The 12,768-nt window shown below is 54.5% G+C and overlaps 1 protein-coding gene across 2 annotated transcripts in view; it reads right to left on the bottom strand.

Moving 5' to 3' along the window:
• The window catches only part of Adcy7 (adenylate cyclase 7), a 41,050-nt gene that overhangs the window by 13,415 nt on the left and 14,867 nt on the right, over positions 1 to 12,768 (bottom strand). The window contains exons 2-10 of one of the 2 annotated variants that reach the window (XM_029561210.1): positions 9,123 to 9,551; positions 7,216 to 7,419; positions 6,156 to 6,323; positions 5,283 to 5,432; positions 4,851 to 4,999; positions 4,096 to 4,207; positions 2,356 to 2,483; positions 1,124 to 1,282; positions 828 to 960 (exon numbers count right to left, since the gene is read on the bottom strand). In XM_029561210.1, coding sequence (XP_029417070.1) covers positions 828 to 960; positions 1,124 to 1,282; positions 2,356 to 2,483; positions 4,096 to 4,207; positions 4,851 to 4,999; positions 5,283 to 5,432; positions 6,156 to 6,323; positions 7,216 to 7,419; positions 9,123 to 9,293 — 1,374 coding nt within the window. In that variant the 5' untranslated portion in view covers positions 9,294 to 9,551. Of the gene's footprint in view, positions 1 to 827; positions 961 to 1,123; positions 1,283 to 2,355; positions 2,484 to 4,095; positions 4,208 to 4,850; positions 5,000 to 5,282; positions 5,433 to 6,155; positions 6,324 to 7,215; positions 7,420 to 9,122; positions 9,552 to 12,768 lie in introns of those variants that run through there. The other variant, XM_029561209.1, reaches the window with a different exon arrangement.

Genomic DNA, 12,768 nt, shown 5'->3' with positions numbered 1-12,768 from the left:
GGAGGGCCAGTGGCCCTTGGGAGCACAAAATGACAATAAACAAGGAAAAGGATAAATAAACAGGAGGCTGTGAGGAACAGTGAGGTGGGGGAGGAGCTTTCTAGTACTAGTTCGTGGTGGGACCCTGGGGACAGCCTCTAGACAAGGCCAGCAGGAGGACTTAGAGGAGCCAAGGCAGGCAGTGGAGGCTTGGTGGGCTTGCAGGCTGCCCCCAGGCATGGCCAGAGGCCAAGAGGAAGGAGAAGCTGGAAGAAGCCCAGTGTTCTTGAGCAAGCCCCAAGGATGATTCAGGAGGCCAAGGCTGCAGACAACAGGAAACAGCCGCCTGCCAGCTCAGGGCGAGCAGCAGACAGGCCCAGGAGCCCCAGCAGCTAGGCCACCTGCAGGAGCCAGGAAGAGCCTTGTTACCTGGGCAAGCTGAGCCCCAGGAGAAGAGGACGCAACTTAGCCCACCTGAGACAAGCCCAGAGCCCCCGACCCGCAAGCTCCTGGCAAAGGTTTCCTGGCCTTTCCCTGCTTCCCTGTGCCTGTTGGGCACAGCAGGTTTGTGACTTGCGGGGGAGCTTCCTGCATCAACCTCACGGCACTCACTAACACATGCACTCTGTGCCCTGTGTTGGCACTGACCTTGTTCTCACTGTGTTGAAAACAACTCGAAGATGCTGTTCTTTGGTATCTAGAACGTGCCCAGCTCCAGGAAGCTCCCTCCTACTGTGGGCTAATCTCTGCCACCTCGCCTCAGTCTTGGGGGTTGGCTACCAGCAGTGGGGGCCCTGTTCCCAGGTCGCCCAGCCCCTGACACCACTACTACCCTCAAGCCCTCGTACCCGGGGGTCGATCACCAGGTAGGTTCGGACGTTCATCTCTTTCAGGTAAGGGTCTCTCTGCTGCCCGTGCCCATCCTCCACCTCGTATGCCTTGTCCAGGTGGTTTAGTGTCGCTTCAGTGATGTGCACCCGGCTGGGGAGACCCAAGTCAGATTAAGGCAGCAGGGCCCAGGTACCTGTCTGGAGATGTACAGCAGGCAGGGTGGGCTATCCCCTGCCTCCACACCGGCCCCTACCCCAACCGTCCTCCAGCCAGAGTCAACCCCCTGCCTCTGCCCTGCCTTGCTGAACCTCACCCAGGCACTCCAGCCGCCTCCATCCTGTTAGCCAAGGACACATCATGAGACCACACATCATACTGCCACTTTCGGAGTCCGATGACCCCACACAGCACGTTCCCCGAGTGGATGCCCACACGCATGCTGATGTCGACACCTGTGGCCTCTCGCACCTGCCTGGGCCAGAGAAGTCTGTCACTCACAACAGCCACAGGACCAGCTTGGAGGTCCTGGGTGAGGCAAGGCACAGGGGAGGGGGTGGAGCACCCCCAGCTCTCACACCCCAACTCTCACACCCAGCTCAAGGGGAAATAGGGAGGAGGGGCTTCAGCATGCCACTCATGCTGGTGGGCCACAAATCTGACACTGGTGTCCCTTGCTGACTTGTGGCCCACCAGCATGAGTGGCATGCTGAAGGAATGCCACTCATCCCTGTCAACCCTGGTTGACTCTGACGAGGCTGCCAGGGTTTATAAAAGGGTTGGACCCTACCAACACCCAATATAGACAAGGACCATGGTGCTTCTCTACCTCCAGCTTTAGGAACTGAGAGCCCTACAAGGAGCCACCAGAAGAGTTTCCCAGGACACACCTCCAAACCCAGGCTTGAGTAGGGCTCTGCATCCCGAGTCCAGCAACAAACAAGAGCCACCAGCACCTGTGTCCACCACCAAGGCTGGGGAAAGGCCAAGCCCACCAAGGCCAGAGCCGGTAGGAGAAAAAAGCCAAATCCACATAGCACCCAGCCCAGGTACAGCCATATCCTGGAGCTCTGTGCCCTGACTATCCCAGCACTTTGAGGAGACTTTGGAGGAACCGTTAACTGGCACTGGGATTGGCTCCTACTCTATCTCATGATTCTTTCCCTATACCACAGAGCACCTCAAGAACTGAATGCCATCAGGGAGGGGTCCAGGAGACCCAGGTCTCCCTGATGCAGCTGGACAGTCAGTCCCCTGGCACCAGAAGCTTCCCAGAGGACCCTGCCTCTGGAAGGCCTTCCTGCTGTCTGCCCTGAACTTCTGCTGTCTCAGTCCTTTGAAGGGTAGAGCCCAACTACCCAATCTCACATCACCCAGCTCAGCATTTGAGATGCTTCTAGGTCGTGGAATCTCGGGTGGGCCCAGAGGAGGCTGACAGGGTTTGAATCCTCCCACTGGCAAGCTGAGAATCCAGCCAAGCACCCACCCCGCCCACCTCAGTTTGAGGAGTAAAATGGCAGTGAGACATGTCCGCCTGCCTGCACCTACTTAATAGCCTCACAAATATCCAGCCCCATCTTCACACAGTTGCGGGCATGGGTGGGCAGCGACACAGGAAGGCCTGAAACGCAGTAGTAGCAGTCGCCCAGGATCTTGATCCGCATGCACTCATTGGCCTGCAGGGTAAGCGAGCAAGAGGCTGCTTAGGGTGGGTCTGGATCCACACATTGAGCAGCTGGACCCCTTCCTGCCTGGGGTGGTCTCCAGTGCTGGCCACCGGCAGCAGCAGCCGAGCCCAGCAGAAGGAGTGGGGACCATGAACCTAAATAAAAGCAAGGCTTAGGAAGGGCTCTGTGGGAGGGCCTGTCTTTGTTCCATTTGTCCGTGCAGTATTTGAGCATCTACTGTATACCTGACCAAGTAATAGGGTGTAGTAACCAACTACAATTGTACATCTTGAAGCTGAGGAGTGTTCTTGCTGGCAGGAGGTTGGACACTGAGCTAAATCAATAAAATGGGGAGATGTGTCCAGGAGAAGGTGAGGCACTAGAGGAAGGGCCCAGGAGGCCAGAGGCCTTCCTCTGAAAGTAACATCTGAGCAAACACCCAAAGAAGCAGCCAGGAGTTACAGCAGGCGACAAGTGAAACCAAAAGACGCAATGCCACTAGGCTTGGGGGGGTGGGGACCAAACAGAGAAGGGAGATGGGGTAGGAAAGCCAACAGAAGGTACAACAGTCCTCACAGGAAATGCCCTGGGAGGGAAGGACCCTGGACAGGGGTAGGCAGTTCTACCAGGGCAATGAATGCTACAGCCACCAGTCCCCACGAGTCCCCAGCATGGAGCTACATGTACCAGAGCTTTGCAGTTGGGGGTGTAAGAAAATCTGTGAAAGGGGCCCCATGTCAACACCAGCCTTTGCTTTATAGTCCCTGAAACCCTACTGGCCCATCTCCTAGGCACCCCAGCAGGCGGCCTGCCCTCTGGCTCTCAAGGGGAGGAATTTGGGGGCTGGTGCAGACACTTCTGTTCCCTCCCACAGGGAAGCTAAGGCCAGGCCTGCCCTATGCCCAGCCAGTGCTTGTCCAGCTTCTGGTCCCCTCAAACTCCTGAGCAAGGGCAGGGCAAGCCTCAGTCACACAGCTCAGTGCTGAGGCTCAACAGTGCAGGGAGATTTGGTAAAGGAAGACAAGTCTTTGGTACTTGCCACACATCCCAGCACTGTCAGGACAAAGCCACTCCTTGTCTGTCACCCTCACACCTGGCTCCACATGCTAAGCTGTGTGCATTCCGTGAAGACTGAGCTTTGTGTCTGCTCCAGGCCTTCGCACACCTGTTCCCCTACCCCACGTGCTTCCCTTCCCTCCTTGGGTCTCTTGCAGGTTTCTCAAACTTTTCTGTCCACAATGCTCACCTGGGAGTTTGTCAAACACAGACTCTGGGTGAGAATGAGCATTATGTAGTGCTCTCAGACCCCCCAGCAAGCCGAGGCAGCAGGCCTTGCAACCATCTCTTCCAGGCTACCGATCCAAGCCCCCGTCTGAGCTTCTGGGCCCACAGACATCCCAGGCACATACTCCATGTCCCTGCTGGCCTCCTGCTGGAGCATGGACCAGCTTCTGCTACTTGGCACTTCCCTCACATGGGGTGTTTAGAAAAATACCTGCTACTTAGACATTAAAATTCTGCCCCAGCCTCCTATCAGCTTCCAGCTCAAGACACATGACACCCTATGGAGACAGCAGAGGCGACTTCTCCATCATCAGGGTAAGCGCACAGCCAGGCTTACCTTGGCAATTTGGTCGAACTTCCCGAAGAGCTCATTGAGCACCACCACCAACTCCTTTGGAGAGCAGTCACTGGCCAGCTGCGTGAAGCCCACGATGTCTGCATACAAGATGCTGGGACAGGACAGAGCTTGGGTTAGACCCCTGATAGGTGGCCCTACCTCTGCCCCCATTAGTCCTAGTGGCCAGAAGAGGTGCCCCCAGCCAGCTTGACCCATCCAGAGGCCTCTCACTGGACAGGACAGAGCAGAGCCAACTACAGGCCTGTTACTTCTCAGCTCCCAAAACCCCTTCACCTTCCCAGCATCTGCACCTAGGGAGCCAGAGACCTGAACTCCTGGGATATCACCCACCCCCCATACCTCTGGTACTCCCCATGTCTTCAAAGAACCCCAAGTGATCAAGCTGAGGTTGGGGGAGGTGAGCCATGATGCCTTCAGGCCTCCCTGTGTTCCACGACCTAAAAGCTCCAGGCAGATGTGGCCCAGACTTGTGGTGAGGGATGTCTGCTGGGACAGAATGCTGGCCTTTGGGCAGAGGCCCAGGTGGAGCTTGAAGTACTCACTCTATATCACCTCCCAGAATTTATACTGTCAAACCAGCAAGGCCAAGTTCCAGGACTGGGGGCTCCTAGCCACCAAGATCAGGGGGAGCTTCACCTCCTTTTGGGAAACCATCAGGAAGGACCCGTTCCTTCCTTTCCCATCAATCAGTTCCCACCACAGTGAGGGCAGTGATAGGCCCAAGCCCTGCTCACCTGACATTCTGGTGCCGCTTGACATAAAGGCTGTGAAAGTTGTTATCAGGCATGTAGCTGCGGTCCCCACTCTCTTTGAGCCGCTCAATGATGGCCAGCTTCATGCCCATGGAGATGTGTGCTGGGAGCACTGAAAGCAGCAGGTTCTCCTGGACACGGAAGAGATCAGACCAGTGGGGGAAGGGCATGGGGCAGGCAGGGTACTGTCAGGTCCTGGGCTTCCTACCCATTCTTCCTGCCCATTCTGCCCACACTGTTCTCTGCTGGCCTACATCCGTCCAGCATCAACCTAGCAGAGCACATACCCTTCCGATCACCACAGCCCCCTGGCATGAGACCTGCAGAAGACCTGCCATGTGGGCCACACTGTAGAACTCAGCCCAGTGGAGAGAGGGAAATGAGGAGATGGGAAGGGAGGGTGCAGGTCCCCACCTGTTGGCGCTTCTCCACACGCAGCTTCCTCCGGATCTGGATGCACTTGACGGTGTAGGTGAAGAGGTCTCGGGAGGCATCCTGAAGCTGGTGCTTGTGGAAGGCACCAGTGAAGTTCCCACCCAGGAGGATGACAGCATTGGCCAGCAGCTGAGGGCAGCCAAGGGCAGCATTGCTGGGCCTGCCCACCTGCCCAGCACTAACCCCAGCAGACATGATGTATTTGACCCCCTTCTCTGGCCCAAATGCTCTTCAGATTGGCATTTTTCCTGGACTAGGCAGGGAAACTGAGGCCCAGATGGAGGCTGGTGTCTTATGAGTTACTGTGACCAAAGGATGAGGACTTGGGCCTTCTCTGTTCTACCATGCACATGCCCTGTCTACTAAGGCCAGGGCACCAGAGACCAGGGATGCCAGTTCTTCCATGGAGATGGTGGCCACCTCACTGAGCCAGGGACCAGTCACAGAAGGCACAGTACCCAGCTGGCTGCTCAGAGCTCCGGCCTCCTCCCCTAGGAGTAGACATCCAGGCTGATCCAGAGAAGACACATCCCTGCACCCTAGGGATGTGAATAGGAGGTGTGCTCACTGAACAGAGGCATTCACATGACCTGGGGGACTCTCAACCTGGGACAAGACCCTGGGGAAAGAGGCCAGGGAAGGACCTCACCACAGCAGAGCCCTGTCCAGCAGCTGAGTCCACAGATCATCCTAGACCAATAGTTAAGGCCAAAAGGACAGGGCCCTGTCTGCAGCCACCTGTCTGCAAGCAGGATCCCAAGGGCTCTAGATCCAAGCGTGGGGCCTTGCCTTCCCCTGGTCCCAACCCCTGCCAGGCCAGAGCCTCCCCTACCCAGCCTCTGCCACCCTCACCTGCAGCCACAGCTGTGTGCCAGTCAGGGACATCCTGAAGGCTCCTGTCACAGCGCCAAACACCAGGAGGTGGGAGATAGTGGAGACTAACCCCACTGTGACAGCAGCTCGCGTGCTGAGGGGCAGCAGTGCATACACCACGAATACGATGAACAGGAAGAAGGGCACCTGGGGACAGTGCCCTCAGAGGTTAAACATGGCTCAGGACCAAGCAGATGACGAGGCCCACAACTTCTTGTCACCTGGGACATCTCCACCCCAGGGTCCCTCATCTCTCCCCCACATAGTGAGACGGAGAGGCAGATACACAGGACAGGAAGACCTGGACTACCTTACCTATCCTCTCCCGCATACTGACTTACTGTCTGTAGCTGAGCCCTCAGAAGGTTACCTGGTGGGATAGGGCCTGGTCACCTACTGCTTCCACAGGCAATGCAGCTTCACCTCCCACTTCCCCTTCAATCTATAGTTCCGTGAGCCTGACCTCACCCAACCATAGGCACAGGAATAGGCAGAGTGAGTCACACTATGGCAACAGTGACCATCTAGGCCAGGCTAGTGCAACTCAACTCCAGGATTCAGGCTGGCTGAGAAAGGGCTCCTTCAGCTGGGATGGCTTAGCATACTGGATAAGCAGTCACCTATGTCTCCACCTGGGGACAACGTGCCCAGGAACAAAGCAACAGAGGAGAGTGGAGTGGCCAGGCTGGTCCAGAGTTGTAGGATCTAACCAGCCGCCAGAGCAAAGAGCAGCCCCTCAGCCCTTCCTGGCACATGAGCCCATTGGTACTTTCTTGCCTTTTTGAGTTATAATTCTGTCCCCTCTAGCCAAATAGGGTCTAACCCAAACTGACACAGGCACTCAAGGGAACACTCCTCCCCTCAGCCCCAGTGTCCAGGGCCACCCTGAGTTGTGGAGCCACAGCCTGAGGAAGCGGGAAGGTCACAGCCACAAACATGCACAGGACCACTCATAATGCTGCCACAGTGGGCTACAGCTGCTGAGTGCACAGCCCAGTTGGTGGCCCCCAAGTCCAAAGATGGTAGCTCCCACCATTACCTGCTCCCACGCACAGGCCTCTTTCTTCCAGGAGTCCCACACCAGCATGGAGCCCAGCATCATGAGGCAGACCCAGGTGAGCAGAGCCAAGGCCTGCAGCCATCGCCGAACCAGGCACTCAACATACACCAGCACATAGAGAACCACAAACAGCGTCAGCATGAAGAATGAAGTACCCAGAATGGCCTGGTGTCTGGAGGGATCCTGGGGGGAGGAAACAGACACAGAATGCCTGGGCTTTCTCCAATGGGGCACTGACTCCTCCAGGAAGTCTGCCTTCTGCACTGGGCTTCCCTGGCACTAGTCCCCACACAACTTCAGGCCTGTGTACACTGCCATTCTACTAGAGCTGTCTTTCCCAGGCATTGATTGCTAAGCATCTTCACCCTGCCCACAGAGGCCACTGTGCTACCCTGTGGGGACAGGTGAAGCCATAGGAGCCAGAACAAGGTTCTTTTCTGGTAAAGCCTTGGTGAAGTGTCCGGAGGAGAGGACTTGGTACCTGACTCTTTGAGGTCAGGGTTCTGATGGATGCAGAGAGCAGGTATCCCACATGGGGGAAGAGGGGGGCACTGGAATAGAGGTACAGATGGGACGAAGGGCCCCAGAACCCCCACAGACCCAAAGGTTCTTGAGGGCAGAAGCCTGATCTAAGGAGTACAATCAGCACCATCAGCACCTGGAGAGTGACAGGAAACTGCTGTCTTGTGTTGCAGACCCAAGGTCCTGTCTGCCCTCTCGGTGCCCTAAAGAACACTGGCCATCTGATGCAGAGTTCCCTGTGGTCTCTGATTTCACTTCAGGAACTTAAAATTATGTTACAATAATTAGCAATAAAATGAAAAAATCCAGGTCCTCAGTTATGCCGGCTGCATGCTGAGTGACCAACAGCTGCACGCAGTTAGCAACTGCAGCAAAGCAAGGGCACGGGTCAGGGTAACGCTGCCTGCACCTGCCCCGAGAGCTGTGTTGAGAAGATTCTGAGCCAGGCATGGGGACACATGTCTCCATTCCCAGGACTTGGGGGGTCTGAGGCAGAGAAAAGCTGTGAATTCAAGGCTATATCATGAGACCTTGTCTCAAAACAAAAAAGGAGGAGGAGGAGGAGGAGGAAATTTCAGCACTCTAGGAGTCAGGCAAGAGGGTTGCCTTAAGTTTGAAGCCAGTCTGATCTAGGTCATCCTTAGCTACTGAATGATACTGACTCAAAAGCAATGCAAGGGCCAGTGAGTTTTCTCAACAAGTAAAGGCACCTGTCAACCAAGCCTGAGTGTGAACCCTGGGACCTATACGGTAGAAGGACTGAACTGATGTCTTTCACATATACACCCACACATACGTGTTCGCATACCCAAAGTAAGTAAATGTAATTTTTTTTAAAGCTACTAAATGGAGCTGGGCATCGTGGCACACTTCTGGCCCTGGGAGGCAGAGGCAAATGGATCTCTGTGAGTTCAAGGCCAGCCTGGTCTACATAGTGAGTTCCTGGCCAGCTGGGGCTACAGGGAGACCTTGTCTCAAAAAGACTGAGGATGAGGACGAGGATGAGGAAGAGGAGGAAGAGAGGAGGCGGGGGAGAAAAATTCAGTGACTACAGCCAGACTCAGGAAGGAGTGCAGGGATTGACTGGTGATGTCTGCCATGGCTGTAAAAGAGAAGGAAGTGGCAAACAAGCCCTGAATCTAGTCTTTAACATTGAATTTCATGGTGAAACCAAGAGTGAGTTCCTTGGTCTAATGAATGTGATAGCTAAAATCACCCCGACTTCAACATCAAATTCAGATTAACCTGTTTCCACCCACCTAGCAGTTCACACAGAAATTAGAAAATGAGGCATCAGGAAGGCACCACCTTGCCCAAGCTTTCCCACTAGGGGGTGAAGACCAAACCAGCACTTAGGGCCTCACCCCATGGCTGAATGAGATGCTGATGAGTGCAATGCAGGCAGCCACAGCCACCAGGAGGAGCAAGAGCAGCAGTGGCCCATGCTGGCTGCTGAGGCGGTACTTCTCATAGAGTGCTGCCTGGTCCGCGCCCTCCTCGCCCTCATTGAGGAAGTAGCGTCCTTTGGTCGGCATCCTCGTCCCCAGTGCTCTGGCTCAGCAGCCTGCTCAGGAGCCCCACGACCTTTGACGCATCTGTCTGCTGATACCCTTGTCTGTGACCTAGGCCTCTGGCCTCTCTGGGACTAGCAAGCAGAGCCAGGCAAAGGTACCCTGGGTCTGTGGCTTCATGGGCATGTGGCCCCTGTTCCAGCCACTGTGTCTTGTTCACTGAACCTCTGGTGTCTTCAGGGTGTCTAGGATGAAATGACAAGTCACTCCAGGTCCTCAGATCTGTGGAGACAAAGCAGACTAAGAATTTGATGCCAATAGGCCAAATCAGGGAAGCTTGGCATGAGGGGAGGCAGGGCAAGGTCTTTCTAGAATTGCAATCTTATCCAGTAACCACTGACCACATGTGAACCCAAAGGCATTAAAAATAAAATTACGGGGGCTGGAGAGATGGCTCAGCAGTTAAGAACACTGGTTGTTCTTGCAGAAGACCCGGGTTCGAATCCCAGCATCCACATGGCAGCTAACAGCTGTCCGTCACTCCAGTTCCAGGGGATCCGACAGCTTCTTCTGTCCTCCACGGGCATTGAACGACACGGGTGCCCTTACCTATGTGCAGGCAATACACGCATACACATAAAATAAAAATAATAAATATTTAAAAAATAAAAAATAAAATTATGGGAGCCAGGCATGGTGGCACACACCTTTAATCCCAGCACTCAGGAGGCAGAAGAAGGTGGATTTCTGAGTTCGAAGCCAGTCTGGTCTATCTAGTGAGTTCCAGACCAGCTAGGACTACAGGGAGACCCTGTCTCAAAAACAGAATAATAATAAAATTATGGAAGCTGAGCACGTTGGCCCTTGGGAGGCTGAGGCAGGAGGACTACCAGTTTGAGGCTGGCCTGGATTACATAACAAGGCCCCCATCTAAATAAATATCCCTCAGTCCCTCAGTCCCATGAGTCACTTTTTAAGAGCCCACAGGCACACATACTGCAATGGATGGAACAGACCCACAGCATCTCTATCACCATGGAAACTGGTACAGCACACTGCCACTTAAAACCTGACTGAGCTGCTTCCTATGCTGGGTTCTGACCCCTAGGGATTGTGTGCGTGGCATGAGGTTGGGCCCACACTCATTCCTTTTTTTACTTCGATCACTAATGATCTCCACAGATCTCTCAGCATTTCTTTGTTCCCCGAGCTTCAGTAGAGGTGCCTGTCAGCTCAGGTGAGCATGCTGTGGGATCTGGTCCAGCCTCTGCTCTGTTCCCAGCATCCCTGTGTAAAGGGCACACTCTCTGGATGCCTGGGGTTTCATAATGAGTCTTGGTCTTCAGGTCCACAGGGCTCCAAACACAACCTTGCATCCTTATGGGTGGTTAGGAAGGTTGCAGGACCTTAGTTTCCGTGCTGCTTGCTTCAACGAGGGCATCCCTCTGCATCTGTGTTACACTAAGCCACTGCAGGAGACCATGTTTTCTTTATTTTTATTTGTGTGTGTGTGTGTGTGTGTGATTGTGTGTGTGTGTGTGACTGTCCATGGAGGCCAGAGGATGGCATCAGATCCCCTGGAACTGGAGGTGCAAGCAGCTGTGAGCCTGTGTTTCCCCCACACCTGCAGTAAGTGCTCTTAACCACTGAGACATGTTTTCACTGTGTAGCCTTGGCTGGCCAACAGCAGACCAGGCTAGCCTTTAACCCACAGAGCTCCCCTGCCTCTGTCTCCCAAGTGCTAGGATTAAAGGCATGTACTACCATATCTGGCAAGATGTGCTTTCTTTCTTTTTATCTATTTATTTTTATTTTATGTGTATGAATGTTTTGCCTGCATGTATGTAAGTGCACCTGTGTCATACAATGCCCACAGACGCCAGATGAGGACGTCAAGGTCCTGCAACAGGAATTATAAACGGTTGTTAGCTGCCACGTGAGTGCTAGGAGCCACCAAGGTCCTCTACAAGAGCCACCAGTGCTCTTAACCACTGAACTGCCTCCAGCCCCTGAGATGGACCCATGGACACATATTTTCTAATATGGGGACTGAACTTTGACATGCTAGGCAGCACTCTGTCACTGAGCTGCACCCCCAGCCTTCTTTCTCCTTTTCATTTTAAGACAGGGTCCCATCAAGTCACCCAAGCTGGCCTGGAACTTGGCATCCTCCTGCCTCAGCCCCCTGTGTAGCTGGAATTACACTGTGCCCAGTCCACTGACACAGATTTAGGAAGTTTGCAAGTTCCACCTCACAGAACAGGAAGCAATTAGAAGCACAAGGGAGTCTTTGTGACGAGACTGGGGATGGACTCAGCTACAGGACTCCCTCTGTCCCTGGCACCATCCACCCATCAGCATAGCCATATACTCCTAAAGGGCTTCTTAGCCACATTTGTGGCCTGCAAACCTGGTCCACCTCCTAAGGGTCAGGTTGACCTTCTCTCTTCCTATCCTTCTAGGGGAGAGGTGACCCCAAACCATGTAACTCTCACACAGCAACTCCACCTGGGCAGCTGCCCTATTTCCAGGAGAAGTCTTGCATCGAGGAGTTACCCTGTTCCAGGCATCAGGCTGCCTCCCACCCCCAGGCCTGCCTCCAATTGAGGAGGACAAGGTGGAGGGCACAGGGTGAGCAGGCTGTTGGACACAGGATCTTAGGGAGGTCACGAGAGTCACAAACAGCCAGCTGCTGGCAGAAGCACCAAGAAAGACTGCCAGCCAAAGCCCTCAGAGGCTGAAGGGCAAGCTAGCCCAGAGCCCTGCTCCTAGGGTAGCCCGCTTAGTGCCCACTGCTGTGAGGTCCCTGGGCGCCTCAAAGCTCTGCAACTCCCCCCACCCCCCTCACAGGCCCAGGGACAGAATGGGAAAAGTTCAGATCTAGGGTGGAAGGAAGGGCTGTTGTCCAAAGCCCTGGTTCCTGAGCCTGAGCAGCTGTCCCTAGGCCATCACACTTGTCTAACCAGAGGCTTCTGGATATGAGGCCAGGTTTCCTAAGGCCCTACAGCAGTAGGCATGCTGAAAACTATTTTCTAGGGGAATACAGCTCTTACAGGCAAGCAGTTCAAGCCTGTAAATATGCAGCACCCTAGTTAGCCTCCCCTAAATCTAAGAGAGCCAGCGTCACTTACACAGAAAGCACTGAGTAAGCACCAACTGTATGTACCCAGCCCTGTGCTGTAGGGCTGCAGAATAAGACTAGGTTGAGCCCTGAGCAGTGCCCAGCCAGGGCCCTGAAGTAGCTCTGAGTAATTGCATACACATTCACACCATTTCATAACTGAGGAACGAGCTATTTCACAGCTGTAGATGTGAGAGGTGTAGTAGCTTGCCTAAGATCACACAGCTAGAGGTGCTTGTCAGAAGGGTTAGGATTCAAGCCACAGCTCCTGGTCCCAGGCCACCCTTAGAAGACCAAACCAAATGCCACAAGCACACCAACAGCAGTCCTGCCTGCCCCTCTGGTCCAGTGCCAAACACCAGCACACTGGGATTGCTG

Source organism: Nannospalax galili, unplaced genomic scaffold (assembly GCF_000622305.1).
Source record: "Nannospalax galili isolate Female #2095 unplaced genomic scaffold, S.galili_v1.0 scaffold1353, whole genome shotgun sequence".
Taxonomy (NCBI): domain Eukaryota; kingdom Metazoa; phylum Chordata; class Mammalia; order Rodentia; family Spalacidae; genus Nannospalax; species Nannospalax galili.
This window is presented reverse-complemented; position numbering and strand designations above follow the sequence as displayed.